This window comes from Lontra canadensis, unplaced genomic scaffold, assembly GCF_010015895.1.
Source record: "Lontra canadensis isolate GAN:19392208 unplaced genomic scaffold, GSC_riverotter_1.0 scaffold220, whole genome shotgun sequence".
Taxonomy (NCBI): domain Eukaryota; kingdom Metazoa; phylum Chordata; class Mammalia; order Carnivora; family Mustelidae; genus Lontra; species Lontra canadensis.
In genome coordinates, this window is record NW_022631214.1 from 173941 (window position 1) to 191291 (window position 17351).

The window sequence follows — 17351 nt, forward strand, 5'->3', positions numbered from 1 at the left end:
TGCCCGGCCCGGCCTGCCGCCCGCCGCCGCCCAGGGCCCGAGCCCGCGCGGCCCGCACCGAGCCCGGCGGCGCCGCGTAGCGCAGCGGCAGCGGCAGCGGCAGCGCGGGAGCCCGACGGCGCGGCCACAAGGTCACCGCGCACCATGGAGGCCAAGGTCCGCCAGAGCCGGCGCTCGCGCGCGCAGCGGGACCGCGGCCGGCGCCGGGAGGCGGCCCGCGACGCCCGCGACCAGAGCGCGTCGTCGGGCGACGAGACCGAGCCCGGGCCTGGCAAGGAGAACGCGGGCCTGCCCCGCGCGCCCCCGCCCCGCGCCGCCGCCGTGCGCCCCCCGCGCCGCCGCCGCCGCGAGTCCAGCTCGCAGGAGGAGGAGGTCATCGACGGCTTCGCCATCGCCAGCTTCAGCACGCTCGAGGCCTTGGAGGTAGGTGGGGCGGCGGGCGAGGCGCTCCCGGGGCGGCGGCACACCCACCCCTTAGGGCTGCCGGGCCGCGTGGGCCCGGCGCGCGGCTCAGGTCGCTGCTTGGGGGCCGGGCAGGCTGCGGGGGGCGCCGGCGGGGGCGTCTGGCTCGGCTGGGGAGAAAAGGTTCGGAACGGCACTGTCTGACCGAACGCCGCCGGGTCGCGCGCGCCTCTTCTTCAGCTGTTTTCCTTTTTCAAAATACCGCTTGGCTGGGCTCGGGACGTGCCGGGGTGAGCACTGCCGGTCCTGTGAAGGCGGTGGCGGAGGGGGTACTTCGAGACTCTTCCCGCTCCTCTCCTGCTCTCCGGTTTCTGTTCAGACGGAGACAGGCGGGGGGATTTCCGAGACCCCTGTCCTGACTGCTGCTTCACTGGCTGGTCAGTAGGACGGCAGAAAAACAAAACCCCCAAAAAACAAAAACGCTTGTGTGGCTGAGTTATCCAGACAATGTTTGCTCAGCAATTGCGGCCCCTCTTGTGCGAACCCAGGTGAGTCGAGAAGGAATGAGTACTGACTGTCGGGTTTGGCCAGTGCGGTCTCGTAGAACTGGGTAGAAGTCGGACACCACAGTCCCGCCAGCCTGGCCAGCCCCCACCCCGCACCCTCCAGGGGCCCGTTGCAGCACTGACTAGGGGCCCGGCTTCCGCTGGGTTTGGGGGTCCCAGAGATTGCCCAGTTAACAGCCCCCCTTCGTTTTTCTGGGGCTCGGGAGCCAGTGGCCTGGGATCTCCAGTCGCAGGCTGAGCTTTGGGGAGAGGTGCCTGCAGGGAGCCCTCCCTGAGGTGGGCCAGGTCTGTGGAGGGCTTCAGGGTCAGGTGCTGGCAGCCGGGGGACATGGCTCTGGGACAGGTGTGCTGCTTTCTGTCTGGGCAGGTGGATCATGCATGGAGGTGGGGCACTTACGTCGACCACATGGCCCCCACCCCCACCCTGGTCCTCTTTGTGTGCAGCGGGGGGCCCTGGATGGCTCCCGGATCAAGGGGTCCCCAGCTCAGACACTCTGGTGAGGGTGGCACGTGCCACAGCTCTGAATGGGAAGGGGTGGCCAAGTTCAGTGCCACAGCTTCGGAGAGTGGCTCCTCCGGCCACGCTCCAGGTGCGAGCCTGCCCTGCCAGGTGCGCAAGAGACAGCCTGACTGTGGTCTCCAGGGCCCTGCACGTCGGCCTCTACGTAGGCACGCTGGCCCCTCGGAGGTTCTGCTGCCTCCGCGCTTTGGTCCCAGGTTGTTTGGACCCTCGAGTCTCAGTACAGACACTGCTCACACCCTCCCCAGTGACCTCGCCACCCACACCCTGCCCGTCTTCCACTTTCCTTCCTGTCAGTGACCACTCTATGAAGCCATCTAGGGAGGGACTCTTCTCTGACCCTCTCCCCACCCGAACTTGTAAGCTGGAAGAGAGCAGGCACCACGTCTGGCTCGTGTGTTCTCTGTGACGGTCCCTGCGCCCCATACGTGTTTGTGGAGGGAACACGTGGGAGGAGAACGGCTGTTGAGAGGGTTGTGCCAGAAGTCCGGCCGCACCCCTGCTGAAATGAGCCGGCAGTAGCCTTGACCGCACCCCTCCGGCATCGGGGACCCTCCGTGCAGCCTTGGGCGTGGGGGCCTCTGCCGGTCCGGCCGTGGACTGAGTCTGCCGGCTGCTCGGTGTTCACCAGCCACCGCACCATTGTGCCTTTTCCTGCCGTGCTGAGCCAGGGAGGACCCGCCTGCCTTGGAAAGTACGGGGCTTCTGCACAAGTCCGGGCTTCCAGTTTGGTTCCCTCGTTCGGACTCGCTTCTTGCTGAAGCGTAGTTCTCCGCAGAGTTCGTAATCCATCAGGACACCGAGTGGCAGCACACCGGGAGCCCGTACCTGACCAGGCACAGTTCTGAGTCTGTGTGTCCTCAGACTGCACTGTACAGATGGGGACACCGGGGCCCCGAGCCGCGAACCTCGAGCCCCCCACCCAGTGTCAGAGCTCTGCCAGGGCTGCGTGGCACAGGGATACGCGCTGCTGTCACCCCTGGGGCATAGACACACAAATGTCAGGTGACTTGCTCAGGAAGTTGGAGAGTGCGGGAGTCCAAGAGTTCTCCTTTTCTTTATCCTGAGGATGCAGCCTCCTCCACCCCCCACGCCCCAGGCAGGTCCCTGACCCCACCCTTCCAGCACCTCCCTGCGCACCTGTGTTTGCCAGGAAGAGAGGATGAGTCCCTGCCTCGGGTGTCTAAGAGGATCACAGGCCACTTGTGTGAAATGCTGGGGACACACACATGTGACGTGGTGGTGTCAGCTGAGGAGAGGGCTCCCGGTCTGGCGGGGCTCACAGTGTGTCCAAGGCCTGGGCGTGGAGGTGGATGGTGGGAGCTCGCCGTCTGAGCTGAGGGCGTGCAGAGGCTATGGGCTGGGCAGGGTTGCCCATCTCGGCCCTGGTCCTCCGTCAGCATTCCGATTCTGTTCAGCAGGGTGGGAGCAGGTGGCAGCGGGGCAGGGGTCTTGTGGTTTGGGGGGGACAGGGGCTGTCTTTCTCTCTCTGACCAGGAATGTTAGGGACAGGTGGATGTTTCTTGCTGTCCTGGTTCCTTTGACATCTCTGCCTGCAGAGGTGATGAGAAGGCCCTTGGGGGACAGGCCAGGGCAGAACTGAGGTCCTCCCCACCCACCCTCCCTAATGGCAAAGGGAACCGTTAGGCCACAGTGTGAGCCCCTGAGTCTCCCGGGAGATCCACTTTGCAGGCAGACCTACTGTGTGCTCCCCAGCCTTTCCGTCAGGGCTGCCCGCACGCCTGGGCACCAGCGCTTCCCCTTGACGCTGTGTGCTGCCTCCTTGTGAGCACGTGTGCCGCATGCACCCGCTGGAAACCGCGCTTCCGGTTTAGCATCTGTGTGGTTCTCGCTGACTTGTCTCAGAACAGCGAGACGCCTTCAGCTGGTTCGAAGATCAACATCAGTGAACTCGTATAGTCTGAACCGGTTTTCAGTGCCGGCCGTGACCTCCTGCGGTAACCGCCCTGGCCAGCTTCTGGCCTTTCCATGGTATGTTGTGCGGGTAGAACCACACGGGCCCTAGTGGCCTATCTCACCTTTTTTTGCTAGAAAGAAAGGGTTACCCACCATGTCTCTACACGGGTCTAGGAGACGTGTATCCAGGAGTAGAAAATGAAAAGGCAAATGCCCCAAGTTTTATTGTGGTAACCGGTGACTTCGTGTCTGTAATTCTGTTTCTCACGCCGATCACCATATGTTAACTCAGATAACCCGTAAAACGGACACCTAAACCCAGACACGACCTGCTGCACACCGCTGTGCTTGGGACACGAGGCCGGGCCTCCCTGTGGCCACATCAGCAGGTGAATGGCCGTGTGGGCTCGTGCTCTTGGCCTGCCGCCCAGCTCCCAGCTTCGGGTGGCGTCGGGGGCGCGCTGTGCTTCTCTGCTGGAAGTAACTCAGTTCTCCCCGGGCTTAGGACGCTGCAGCTGGGGCTCTGCGTCCCAAGGCAGGCACTGGAGGCTGTTTGCATTCTGATGGGTGGTGGCCCTGCAGGGGGGCAGAACTCCCTCGGCCTGTGCAGAGGGCTCAGTGGTAGTGGTTCTGAAGCTGGTGTTCGGTGCCCCCTGGGCAAGGGGCACACGATCAGGCTAGGTCTGCTTGCTAAGGGCCAGGAGTGTGGGGGGCCAGGATGTGGCCCCACTGTCCGTGTGCTGAAGCCCACACCATGGGTCCTGCCTGTGGGGGCCTTGATCTGGGGGCGCTGCATGTGTGCCCGGCCCAGCCCTCCAAGGAGAGGGACAGAGGAGAGTCAGTGCCGAGAGGAGCTGTCAGCTGGGAGCGACCACGCCCACTGGCCAGAGCACCTCCAGGCTGCCCCCTGCTCTCCACTTGGGGATACTGAGGCCCGGAGAGCAGGAACACTTTGCCTGCAGTCATGGAACGGAGGTAGGGCACCGAACCTGGAGCTTGCCTACGCCTGCATTCGTCTGCTCCCCTGTTCCTCCTGAGGGCTGCCATGGGGGAGGGGCTGCTCCCTCCAAGGGGGACCCCGCATTCCGGTTGGTAAGCACAACGCCATTGCATAGCCTCCCCCGCCCGTGTGGATGTGGGCTCCCTGGCCTGGGCAGACAGGTGGAGGTGGGGTGGGAGCCTGGCCTGGGCTCTCCAGTTGTGTGGGTTGGTGTCTGCTGTGAGGAGGCATGTGGTGGGAGCAGTGGTGACATTGACAGCCGCTGAGGGCACCGTCCTCACGCACCCCCTTGGTAGATGAGGAAGCTGAAGGGGGGCAAAGTTCTCCTCTGGAATCCGCCCGCTGCGGTGCCAGACAGCAGGGATCTGGTGAGTCCTCACGCAGACTTGGGTCGCATCTCCGGGACATGTCTGAGCTTGAGTAGCGCGGCCAGCAGTCTCCCTAGCATCTCAATGGACGGCCTTTCCTGGGCGGCCCTGGGCCAGCTGCCTGACCTCTGGGGAAGGGCTGCCCTCTGAGCCTGGCCGGCATCGCAGATGGTCTGCAGGGCCTGCGGCTAGGCACAGGCTGCTCTGTCACTGCCCACCCGTCACGGGCGGCGGGGCCATGGCGTAAAGGCTCACACACTATGGCACAGCACAGTGGAGGTGGCCCTGGGCCTCCTGGCCAGCCTTTTGTCCCTGCCCGGCCCTGGGTACAGCTGAGGGACTGGAGCTCCTGGCCAGTGGGCAGGGGCTGTTTCCTGGCCTCCCGTCACCCCAGCCCACTGCCCTGCTTCTCTCTGGCTGGGGCTCACATACACAGCATTTGTAGCTTGTGGGCCTCAGTTTCTCTGTCCTGCCCACACTGAGCCCCAACATCTGTGAACGTGGCGTGGGACTGATGGCGGCAAAGGTGGGGGCCCCGTGTCCCCCGCGTGCACCCCTCTGAGCCCATACAGGCTGCCCGCACCTCGCTGTGGGTGCCGTGGGCCTCATCTGCCAGAGGGTTGGCTTTACCCAGCATGGGCAGTGGGGGTCATGGGGGCACCCCTGGGATAGACCACAGCCCTCCGTCCCCCTGCCCCGCTTGGAGTTTCTAGCCGGTCTTAGGTCCACCGCAAGTGCAGGTGTGTGTGCACATGGGTTCACATGTGTGTGCTGTGTCCTTGCTGGCATACATGTGTAACTGTGCGTCTGTGCTCCAGACCCCATCTGGGGCAGCAGCTCTGTGACCTGGACAAAGCAGAGGACAGGCCTCCATGTGACCCCTTGGTCACACATGGTGAAACCGCATTCCTGGAGCTTGAGCATAGGGCCTCATGTCCTCTATCCGTTGTTCTGGGCCTGCTGCGGGACAGTCACCCTGCCCCCCCCCACCAGAGCAGATAGCAAACACTCATAAGCTCACAGGGCTCGTCCTGTCCCCACCATCCCCTTAGCTCCTCCGGCCTGTCTCTGCCGTGGCCTCCTTCATGCCCTACCACAGTCCCTCGGTCCTGTAGCTCCCGCCACATTGAGCCCCCCCACTACCCCCTGCCGGAGAATCCTCAGACATACACAGGGGCACACTTCTGGCCCTGGCCGACTGCTCTTCCCCTGCCTGGAAGATCCTTTCCCCAAGTGTCAGGTGACTCAACTGTCTGGTCATAAACTCCCCCTTCCCCGGCACGGAGCCTTCAGCCCTGTGTCTGGGCCACCCCTGACCCGTTCCAGCTTACTTAACTCTGTTCCTTGTCCCTCCCACGAGGACTCAGGCGGTGTCGTTCCCTCGTGGACGTCTCCCCACCAGAACCTCCTTGCACACATGCTTGTTTCCAGGGAGCAGCTCGGAGACCTGGGGCTGGGGCAGGGGGTCTGCCGTGCGGCGCTGCTCACTTGATACCTGGAGAGGCAGCTGTACTCAGCTGTGGCACCAGGTGGAGGGTCTGCGCGGTTGTCTCACGTGCCTCGGTCACTCTGTTTTCTGATTGGCTGCCGCCACGCTCCTACCTGGGCACCAGCAGGTTCCCTTGTCCGTTCCAACGCTTGCCCAGTGGAGTGTCTAAGGTTTCCCGTTGGCCTCTGTGGGGTCCGCTGGGAACATAGCGCCAACGCCGCTCATCTCCTTTCCTGTCCTGTGGCCTCTCAGCACCTCCATGGCATCCTTTCCGGTGGGCTCCTCCTGCTTCCCCGACTCCGCACAGCTGTGTGCCACCTTCCATGTGGCCGTGGGGTCTTGCCTGGGAAGTGTCTGGACTAGAGCAGAAGTGAGCAGTGGGCCTGACGCACCCTCTTTGATGGTTATCGTTGTTCTCTGGAGCCAGTGAGGTCAGGCTGTCCCTGAATGCCAGGCAATGGGGGCAGTCTGGTGTGAGCTTGTAGCTGGGTTTTTAGCACCACGTTCTTAGATACATTGGCCTGAGACTGTCTTGTGTCTGCGGCATCTTCTCTCGTGTTCTGGAGCTGTCCGAACGGCTCGGGAATCAGCAGCTCCTCTCCACACTTGTGGCCCCAGTGTTCCAGCTGCATTTGCTGGTGGCCAGTTAGAGACCCGAGTCAGCTCAGGGTGTGGTGGGGGGCAGGTACTGAGTAAAGGATCCAGGGACCCAGCTTGCTGGAAATAGGGTCAGCAGGGCGCCCCCCACCCCAGAGCAGGCCGGCCAGGGGCACTTGCTGCTGAGCAGGACCGCCTGTGAGCTGACAGGTGGTGAGGCCTTAGGCCCTGTCCCCCTGTGTTCTGTTCAGGTGGGCAATGGCTACGGTCTGGAGGAAGGACACTGGAGGCCGGACATCACCCTCACTGTGGGCTTGGCTGTGTCATGTTCTCGGGGCAGCCCAAGTGCCAGCAACTGCACAGTGACCTGGCAGTGCGCCTGCTGGGAGCCACTGTCATCCTGGCCTTGACCCCTGTGGTTCACGTGCTCTGCATGGAGCTTCCAGAGGTGGGGGCCATGGTCAGCCCCATTAGGGAAACTGGAGAGGCGGCCAAGGCACCATGCATTTGCTAATTGCCGAGGGTGGAAGAGTAGTTGGTCGGCCCGGCCACAGCCACACCACCCAGGCTGTGGTCACCCACCCATGCGCTCTGCCAAGAGCCCCTCAGTGCAGCCTCCCATGAGGCTTCCCGGAAGTCTGGGCAGCCAGACCATGTCCCAGTCAGAGCTCTCCAACACTGGGTTAGATAAACCGAGCCGTGGCTTTCTTCACCTAGCCCGTGGCAGCCCCTATCACCTGGACCCTTGGTCCAGATGGTTTTTTATTGTCTCTTGTTCACTGTGGCCCAGGCTGTGGTTGCTGCGGGCCACGCCAGGCTCACATGTGGGGCTGTAGGCCTCTGGAGGGGACCGCTGGCCAGCAGAGGGTGTTTGGATCCATTCTTCCCATCCTGATTCTCTGAGCCTTTATTGAGCACCTGCTGTGTGCCAGTCTTTGTGCTAGCTACTGGGTCGGCTCCAGACAGGACGCAAATAGGTAACCAGAGTGGTGAGTGAGTGCCTGCAAAGAAATTGGGGGCTCAGAAGGAGGCTGCGTAGGCCTGGCAGGTGCTAGCAAGGCGCCTGGCAGGGCGGGGCGGGACATCCACCTGGGATGCCTGGAGAGGGTCGGCGAGGCGGCCAGGCGGGGGCCCCAAGGACACCCGAGGCGCTTTCTCCTTTGGGAGCCAGAATCTGAAACCCACATGGAATTGAGTGCTTTGGGGACTTCGGACAAATGTAGCGTCTGGTTCCAGTTCCATGTGGAGACTGTTCTGGCGCCCTGATTTGCCCGAGGAGCTAAAGAAAGAAAACTCGCCAACGAGTTACCAGCCTTATTCAGCTCCCCAGGACTGTGTGTACCAGGCTTCTGTTGGAAGCTGCGTGTGGGGGAGAGCTGATTCCGGAACCTGGTACCCAGCCCGGCATGTAGACCACCCCTGCCTGTCTTTCCAGGGGCAGTCAGTGTGTGTGCACACGTGTGGGGTCGGGGGCGACCAGGCTGGCCTGCTGGGGCACGTCCGTGTCCTCCCCCTGCCCCCACCTGTCTGCCCAGCTCATGCTCTGCCTAGCAAGGCATCTGCGTGCCGCCAGCTCTGCTTCCGCCTGGGAGCAGCTGTTTGGGTGGGCGCTGCTCCCTGGACGCCCCACAGGTGGCTGCAGGCGCCTTTGGGGCCCAGCCGAGGGAGGGTTCTCCGCTGAGAGCAGGGAGTGAGCAGTGGGTGCGGAGGGCCAAGCCCCCGTCCATGCCGGGCACGTGAGTGGCTCTGCTGGAGGGCCGCCACGCGTACCCCTCTGCCAGTGATGAGTGGGAGGCCACGGCCCAGTCTGATGTGCAGCGATGCTGAAAGTCAGACTTAGAGCCCCCGCAGGGACTTTCGGGATTGGCCATGACCCCCATTAGCTCTCTGACCTTACCTGTTGCGGCTGTCTCCTAACCGCTCGCCCCAGCCTCACATGCCAGTCCTTGGATGCCGGCAGGCCGCGGGCTGGTCCTCCGCCCAGTGTCCCACGTGCTGCCGGACCCACGCTCGGTACCAGGAGCCCAAGTGGATTTGTCAGGAACTCACGCAGACCTGTCTCCCGGGTAAAGCCGGGGCCCCTGTCTGTCACCTGTGGAATGAACCCACATTCTCAATGAGGCCTGGCCCTGCCCACCCCCTCACCTGGGGCCCCGGGCACTCCTGTCTCGGGGCCTGTGCACCTGCTGTGCTGGTCCCATCTTCCAGGAGCGAGTCTGGGATGCTTCCTCTGAGTCTCCCCTGCTCCCAGACAGCTGAGGAGGACAGTGAGGGGGGCGGGCCCAGTCCGAACACCTGGACTAAAGTCCCTTCTCTTCCTCACCGCGTGGCCCCAGCTAGCCCTCCGCCCAGTCTGGGCCTCGATTTCCTCATCTGGGAAGTGGGGGTGATGAACTGAAAGTTCCTGCCACGTGGTCCTGTCCCCCCCCCCCCCCGCCCCGGTCCCCGTCCTCTCTCCAGTGTTCTTCTCTGAGCTAACCCTGAGTTCGGTTCTCTGTGTCCCCCATGCCAGGACAAAACAGGCCCGGATGTTTCAGCAACAGTGGCCCTGGCTTCTGACCTCCCTGGGCAGCCCCTCTGAGTGTGACAGCCGAGCGGCAGCGGAGCAGGTGGCAGAGTCTGAGGGGGCTCGCAGGGTGGTGAGCCCGAGGCCAGCTCTGGCGGTCATGGGCGGGCGCGTGGTGCCGTCCGCACGTGGAGGGGCTCGGCGGGGTAGAGGGGGCTTGGGCAGAGGCTAACCTCCACACCCAACTGCCAGGACAGTGGCCGTGGGCAGGAGGGTCCTAGTTGAGTGTGAATGAGAGCGCAGCCTGGCTGATCAGCGCGGGCTCACAGTGCGGGGTCGCAGTGGGGTGTGCGTGCACGGGTGTGGGAGGAGGGTGTGTCCGCGGTGTGCAGGCCTGGGCAGGGGGCCCAGAGCAGGGCCTGCCTGCTTCTCACTCGCTGCCTCTTCGCCTCCGGCTCCATGCCCACCGTCCTCGTCCACCTGCGTGCTTTTGTCCAGAGCACCTGTCGCCATCACCATTTGTCTAGCTCGTCCCAGACCGTAGGGTGGGCGGGTCTCTTCCGTGTCCAGGTGGCCTCCTCTGTCCCAGCAGCCCCTCCGCACGTGGCAGGGGCTGGATGGCCGTGGGAAGGAGTGAGTGTCTTCACAGAGCTTGGGGGGTGGGTCCCCACTAGCGTGCTGAACACTGGGTGCGGCAGAGGCTGTGGTGGCGCTGCTCCCCGCCTGGCTCCCCCACTCCCAGGTCTTCGACCATCTGCCCTCCGGCCCTCCTGCTTGGCCAGCATTCCAGTGCATGGCGCACACTGTGGGTGGGCACCGGGGCAGGGGTGCTGAGGAGGAGTCCTCCAAGCCGGAAAGAGAATGACCTAGAAGGACCGAGGGGCACGAGCGAGGCAGGTTCCAGAGGGCTCTGCAACAGCTGGGGTGTCAGTGAGCCCTTCAGGGGCTGGTCCTTGAGGGCCGTGTTACCCTCAGGGACCCTGTCGTCATCCTGGGGATTGAGGGACCTCTCTGGCTGGCTCCCTTACGTGGAGGGACAGCGGGTGGGCTGTGGGGGTGGGAAGGTGATGGGGAACAGTACCCATCCAGTGTGGGTGTGAGCTAAGGAGGGGACAGGTCAGGGAGGATGCCTGTCCTAGCATGGTAGCCGGAGGGGGTGGCTGGACATGGTTGTCATGGCCGGGCCGGGGCAGCTGGGCGGGGGCTGCCCACGGGCACTGTCCGGGACAGCTTTCCGTCTGTCCGCGACTCCCAGCCTCCTCATCTGCGGGTGTTGGGGGGCCCCAGGCCTTGCCGCACCTTGATATGGCGGCCTGGGCTGGGAAGTTCGGCCTAGTGGAGGGACCCTGGCACCCCCACCCCACTGTCCTGTCCGTCCTGTCCTCCAGCTCTCTGTGACTTAGGTGCAGATGGTCTGTGGTAGGGCAGTGCTGCCACTACGGTTCACAGGATGTCCTGTTTCTCTGTGCCTTTCCCACATCCAGGAAGCCTTCTCAGTCCCAAACATACAGGGACAGTCGGTCAACTCTGGGGGGCTGGGGGGTGTACCGGTTGCCGGTGGGTTCGCAGCCAGGGGCCAGCAGCCGGGCTGGCCTCCCCCGGTGGGGAGGGCAGCCGGTGGTACACGGGCTGCCTCCTTCCTAGCTGGGGGGGGGTTACCCCTCCTGGGGAGAGGCCCCTCGACCACCTGGAAGAAGATGCCTGTATATGTGGTCTCTGTCCCCAGGGCCGGAGGGGGTAGGTCAGAACACAGAAGGTAGGTGGGCTGTGGGCTGGGCCTGTACTTGGCGTGTGTGGGGGGTGAAGTTTGCCTTAAGAACTTGGAGGTGAAGGAGGGTGAGCCGCACAGATAGCAGGGTGGGGGTGGCTGTGCCACGGGCCCGGGCCAGGTGTGCGCTGGAGGGCTCCGGGCTAGATAGAACAGCCTGCCGGGTGAGCAGTGGCTGTTGCCTGATCTGTGAGTCCGCAGGTCTTCTGGGGGCCCCCAAGTCCCGGAGGTTCTGGGAGACGGGCAGCCTCGCCAAGCAGGGTAGGAAAGTGGGGAGGTGGGCTGGTTGGGGGGAAGGTCAGGTGGGTCAGGCCACCAGGAGCGTGCCGGAGCATGGCAGTGAGGGCTGGGTTCTGTGTGACCCTGGGGGCGAGGCCGCTCTGCAGCCCCAGGAGCAGAGGGACACCCACCTGGCTGGAGGGGTGCGGCCATGCCTCTGCCGGCAGGATCTGGGAGGCGGGAAAGGCCGGTGCACGTCAGCCCTTGCAGCCTCAGACCTCAGTGAGAGAATCTGGGTCTGCCAGTTCTGACTCCTCCTGTCTGCACAGACTTACTGAAGTGCGGTTAGAGAGCTTCTTGGTACTGCATAGTAATGACGTTTAGGGGAGCTAAAAATAGCCCCGTAAAATTGCTATAGGAAAACGTAATCATCGATTTCACGACAGCAGGCAGATCCCCCTGTGGTCTGGGGAGGGTCCAGGGGCCCGGCTGCTGGGCGGTGGGGAGGGCGCTGGAGGCGTCACTGTGGGACTGTTGCCTCGGGCCTCAAGGGTTGTGGGCCTCAGTGCTCGGCCATGCTCCTCTTTTAGGGCCCCTCTGTGTGCGGGTGCTGGGGTGTGCCGGGATGCATCTGCCGTCCGGTCTCCGGGCTCACAATGAGTCTGTGGGCGGACGGCAGCTCAGGGGTACAGGCCGGTCCTGGATTCACCCCAGCCTGTTGCTGCAGCCTTGGTAGGGCCTGCTTCCTCGTGGGCACGCCTCAGTTCTGTAGGCTCATAGCGTGGATCCCCCAGCAGCCCGCCGAGCATCCCCCAAGTCCAACGCCAGCCCGCCGCTGCCCCGCTTCGTGGGGGTCTGTTCCAAGTCTCCCTCTACTTGCCGTTCCACCCTGGCCTGTTGGGGGCAGGCACTGCTCTTGCGGCCCTGCCGCACCCGGAGCGTCCAGCACGGTCTGGGCACGGCCGCTGCCCCAGTCTACAGATGAGGAGACCAGGCCTACCCAGAGGCCCCATGGTCCAGGCGGAGCTGTGCCTGGGACCCGGGACCAGCGCCCCACCCTGCCGGCTCAGTGGGGGCGGAACTGGGGCGGAGTGTGCCTGAGCTAGGGTGAGCCCCCAGAACGGGCCTAGGCTCACATGGGGTCAGCATCACAAGTGAAGGCCAGCCCCAGCCCTGGTGTGCCGGGAGAGGGCCAGCCGGCCACGTTCCGGCGATGCCCCTGTGGCAGAAACTGTTGAATCCTGTGACCAAGAGCCCCTTGGGTGCATAGCCTCGGGGCTGCTCCATGAAGCCCCCGTCATTCTCAGGGCAGTGGCTGGGCGGAGGCGGCTGCCTCTGGGTCCCGGTGCACGAGGCCTTTTGCCCGCCTGAGCCAGGAGAGGGCCCATGGGGTGGCTGTCCCTCCATGCGCACAGGGCCCAGGCCTGCCTCCTGCTGGCTCACACACTGTGCTGGGCTGGGGGCAAATGGCTTCCCAGCTCCCCAACTTTTCCAGATGCGGGAGCTCTTGCCCTGGGGCCAGGATGCCACTGGGCTGAGTCCAGGGCAGGAGACAGCCCAGTCACTGATATTTCAAGGGTTCAAACAGTCTAGGTTTTTTGTTTATTTTAAAAAAAAATAGATAACACAGGTTTACAGAAAATGTGCTGCATTGGATGATTTGTGGTTGACTGATGCATACTTTGTGTGAAAGATGTGATTGGAGGTGTCTGGAGAAGTGGCCTGGGGCTGTCCGGAGGCCCTTCCAGAACCTGCAAAGGGGCTGGGGCAGGGCCTAGAAGGAGGCCTTTGTGGAGCCCAGTGCCTGGCCTGGCCTGGTCGGCCACTGGAGGTTCACCGTGCTTGCTGTGCGGCATGTCTGGCCTGCCGTCTGTCCCCTCTGTTCTGTGTGTCATGATTACAAGTGCTCATTAGAAAGATTGCTCTGGCCCAGCCAGTTGTCCCGAGGGCCAGGCTGTTCCCACGGTTCCTGGTTAGTATCTTCTGGCGCTTCTGATCACATACACCACCGGCCAGGCCTGTTCTCGCTCCAGGGCTCACACGTGGGACTTCAGAGCCTGTCCCCCAGGCTAGAAACCATTTCTGTGATTTTACCTGATCGGGAGGGCCTCAGAACCAGTGGCTCTCTCTGAGAGAGTGGGGCTCGCCCCGCAGTGACTCAGGAGGTCTGTGTCGTGTGGTCCTGGAGCGCAGATGCTCGCTCGCTGCAGAGGGAGGGGGCCTGTGGGCATCTGGGGAGAGAGGACAGGCAGCCTTCTGTGGCGGTACACGGGTCTAGGTGGCCCTGGCAGGGTGCTTGGTGTGTATGCCCCAGGGCACGGAGAAGCTGCTGTTAAGGCTGGGGTGGCCTGGGGCCTGGGAGTCCATACAGTGTGGCGGCAGCACTGAGATGCCCGTCCTGCTCTGGGACTCCAACCCCGCCTCCCACCCAGGATGCCGAGAGCAGGGCTGGTGCACACCAGGAGTTGGGGGGTGGGGGGGTGCGCATGTGTGTGTCTGTGCGCGGCGGGGCGCCTCAGCCTCCCACCTCGTGACCACGCCCACATGGCAGGGCCAGTGTCCCCTAGGGGCCCAGACACGGGGTCCGACGTTCTGGGTACCCATGAGCACGTTTCTGGAGGACGTTAGCATGTAAGTCTGTGAAGTGATCTGTGAAGTGAGGGAGGCTGGTGGTGGGCCTTCTCTGGTCCCCTGGAGGTCTGAGTAGAAGGAAAAGCCAGACCCTCCCCCAGGGCAGAAAGCGCGCCTCCTGCCTGGCCCCTGGAGCAGGTACCAGGTTTGTCCGGCCCCCAGGAGAACCGTACCCACAGCGGGTCGGGGGCCTCCGGGCTCCACGCTTGGCAGCCGCTTCCTCGAAGGGAGACTCTCTGTGTGTGGGCGTCCTGCTGCTCTGTCTGTGCAAACCCCTGGCTGGCCTGCCCTTGACAGTGTGTCGCTCTGGTTCGTCTCTGCAGACTGCTGCCCACCGTCTGCCCTGGCCACCCTGTGTGCCGTGGGGGGGCTGGGCTGGGCCCTGCAGTTGGGTGGCAGCTTCCCGGCGGAGAGCTTGGGACGGTGGGGGCCTGTGTGGGAGGGAGCAGCCTGTGAGCAGGGAACCTGAAAGCCGTGACTGTGTGTGAGGGGCGGGTCCCTTGTGTGTCCTGTGGAGTGCCCGCATGGGCAGAGTGAGCTGCGGTCCTCGGGACTTGCTCGTCCCTGGAGGGACTGCCTCGTCTTTCTGCCCCGGGGAGGCCTGTGGCCACGTGCTGACCAATGGAGCCCGGGAGGCAGGCGCAAGAGAGGGAGGGAGCGGGAGCTCCTCGCCGTCTCAGGGCATTTGCACTTGCTGCTCCTCTGGAGGTTCCACCCCTGCCCAGGAGTCCTCCCTGAGACATTCGGCGTCTCAGCTGGGGCTGCCCTGCTGTCCAGCTGAGTTTATGCGGGGGGTGGGGGGTGCACCCCAGAGTGTGGAATCGACCTGATGCCCATAGGCAGGGCAGAAGCCGGGAGGCCTAGTGCCAGGGTTCCATTCTCAGGGTTGGGGAGCGGCCCCTTTGGGCTGAGACGAGCTGGGGCTCTGAGGAGTTTAGTGGGGGCATGAAGGCATCTGACTCGGACTACAGGAGAGGCTGCAGAAATGCCACAGCCTGTGGATGTCCCTGGGGTTTGCTGTCCCAGACGGCGGGCGTGGGGAAGGGTCTCTCCCAGGTCTGAGGAGTTAGGAGCCAATTGCTGCCCTGGCACAAGCCTGTGGAGCTTAGGGCAGAGCCACATGGCTCGGGCCAAGCTGGTCACCAGACTTTTAAGGAGGGCTCCCAGCCTTGCGGATGCCCCAGGACAGGCGCCACTGCCAGCCCCGCTCCCTTCCCCTGCTCCTCAGTGAGCCATGGGAGGGCGTGGGGATGCAGGGTGAACCCCGTCCCTCCTGACTGTCCCCTCAGAGGGGAGAGGCTCTGACGGGGCCAGCCTGCATCTGTGTGGCTGGGGCTGTGGGCCCCTCAGGAGAACCTGGGGGTGTGGAACGTCCCACGCTATCCGCTGCTGCCTCTGCCCCCAGTGCAGCCTGCCGCCGCGCCTGCTTGCTCCCAGCCCAGGCTGTGGGGTCACACAGAGCAGGACAGTCCCGGGGGCTGCCGTGCATGGAAATGGAAGGGCAGCTCCAGTCCGGCCAGCTGGGCTGGTTCCCCTCACTAGTTCTGGGGATTGTGGGCCCCTCTCACCAGCCAGGAGGTGGCGTGTGGTTCGAAGTTGGAGGACCTCCCCTGCCACGCACAGCATGTCCCTGTCTAGACTGGGGCTTTGGTTCTCCCCGCCACCCGCCCAGGTGGCCTGAGGCCTGACTGGGGCCACATGCCCACCTGAGCACAGAGGCCAGCCTTGAAGAGGCTGCCACAGTCAGCCCGCAGGTTCTCAGGAAGCACTGCCTGTGGGGCTGTGAGGATGTCACCTGGGATATGGGGGACACGGCAGCCAGGGGCATCACCTTCATTCAGGCCTTCCTCCCCGCCTCGGGTGAATGCTTTCAGAATCTTCTGGGTCCCTTCCAGTGAGTTCTTGCCTCTTTTTCGGCAGCCAGGTGGAGATGGCAGCTCTTACCGACCCATGGACCCGGCTGGGCGGCTGGTGGGTGACACTGCGTCTGCTCAGCACCTCGAAGGCAGGCTGTCCTGGGCCTTGGGCTTGCTGGCAGGACCAGCTCTGTGCTCGGGGCGGTGGGGACCCCACTGCTGCGATTGGCATCAGCACAGCAGCCCCTGCTCCGTAAATCCCCGCTGGGTGTCACTCCCTGTTCTAGGGCAGGGCTCCAGGGTCCCTGAGCTCTGTGTATCTGGCCGAGTCAGGGGCTGGTTCCCCAGCACAGGCTTCCACAGTATCAGCATGCCTGGCTGCACGCAGTTGGGCAGGTAGACCCCTGGGGGGCTCTGGACCCGGGAACAGTGGTCAGCTGCTGTGGCAGCAGCCATCGGCTCAGGAGTGTAAGCAGCACCCCTGGGAGGGCCAGTGCGGCACTGGCTCCATTTGGGCCACAGATTGGGGGCCCTTTGGAAGCTTAAGGCCTGGTCTAGCTTTGTTTCTCCATCATCCTCTGAGCCCCCTAGTCCTGACAACCCACTAGTGGGGTGAGCACTTCAGGTAGGTGCTATATGCCTAGGGACCCGCCTCGGAGCACAGCAGAGTCTTGCATGGTGTCACCAAGGTCACTGCCAGTTAACCAGCTTTGTCCTCTTTCCCTCACAGAAGGACATGGCCCTGAAGCCACATGAGCGGAAGGAGAAATGGGAACGTCGCCTTGCCAAGAAGCCCCGTGAGTCCGAAAACTGCCCGTCTGCAGAACCAAGTGAGAATGGGCATCCCCTGGAGATTGGCAGCCCCGAGCAGGACCTGGAGCCTGCCTGTGACCGTGGGAAGAAGAAGGTCCCACTGCAGCCCACCAAGCAGGTGAGCGCTGGGCCCTGCCCCACCCAGAACCACGGGCTCTGTGCCCTCTCCCCTGGGTGCCCTCAGGGCCACACCAACACCTGGACACCACCGTCGGCATCTGGGCCTGCCCGGCAACGTGCTCCTTCGTTGTTGGGCATGGGGTATGCGGCCCACGTGGACTGGGGCCCGAGGTAGCCGCTCGCCGTGAGCCCAGATCCTGAGCAGACAGAAGACCTTCCCCCGGTGGGTGACACAGCCAGAGAGGCCAGGCTGGGAGCCCAAGGATGGGGGTGGGGGTGTGTGTGCTTGGGGCAGGAGGGTGCACCGTTGCCCCGTTGCGTCTGTCAGGCTCCGCCGACCACGGGGTGTCCAGGGTGTCTGTAGCGCGTGGGGGCCGGGCTCTGCACCAGGTGTTTTCCATCTGCTAACCTTCTGTAGAATGCAGCACATCTTTTGGTGGGGGTTACGTGACTGGTGGTCAGGGGTCCCGGTACAAAGAGCAGCCCACCCCAGGGGCCTCCCTCCACAGCGGCCGGGAGCCGAGTCCTTGGTGGCGGTTGGCAGGGGGAGGGGGCATCCTTGATGTCACCAGAGCCCAG

The 17351-nt window shown here is 64.0% G+C and overlaps 1 protein-coding gene across 9 annotated transcripts in view; it reads left to right on the forward strand.

The window, feature by feature from the left end:
* The first annotated feature begins 35 nt into the window (after window positions 1–35).
* The window catches only part of FBRSL1 (fibrosin like 1), a 77534-nt gene continuing 60218 nt past the window's right edge, over window positions 36–17351 (forward strand). For 3 of the 9 annotated variants that reach the window (XM_032849223.1, XM_032849216.1, XM_032849215.1), the window contains exons 1-2: window positions 37–423; window positions 16570–16770. In XM_032849223.1, coding sequence (XP_032705114.1) covers window positions 145–423; window positions 16570–16770 — 480 coding nt within the window. In that variant the 5' untranslated portion in view covers window positions 37–144. Of the gene's footprint in view, window positions 424–16569; window positions 16771–17351 lie in introns of all 9 variants that reach the window. The other 6 variants (XM_032849222.1, XM_032849214.1, XM_032849218.1 and 3 more) reach the window with 3 other exon arrangements.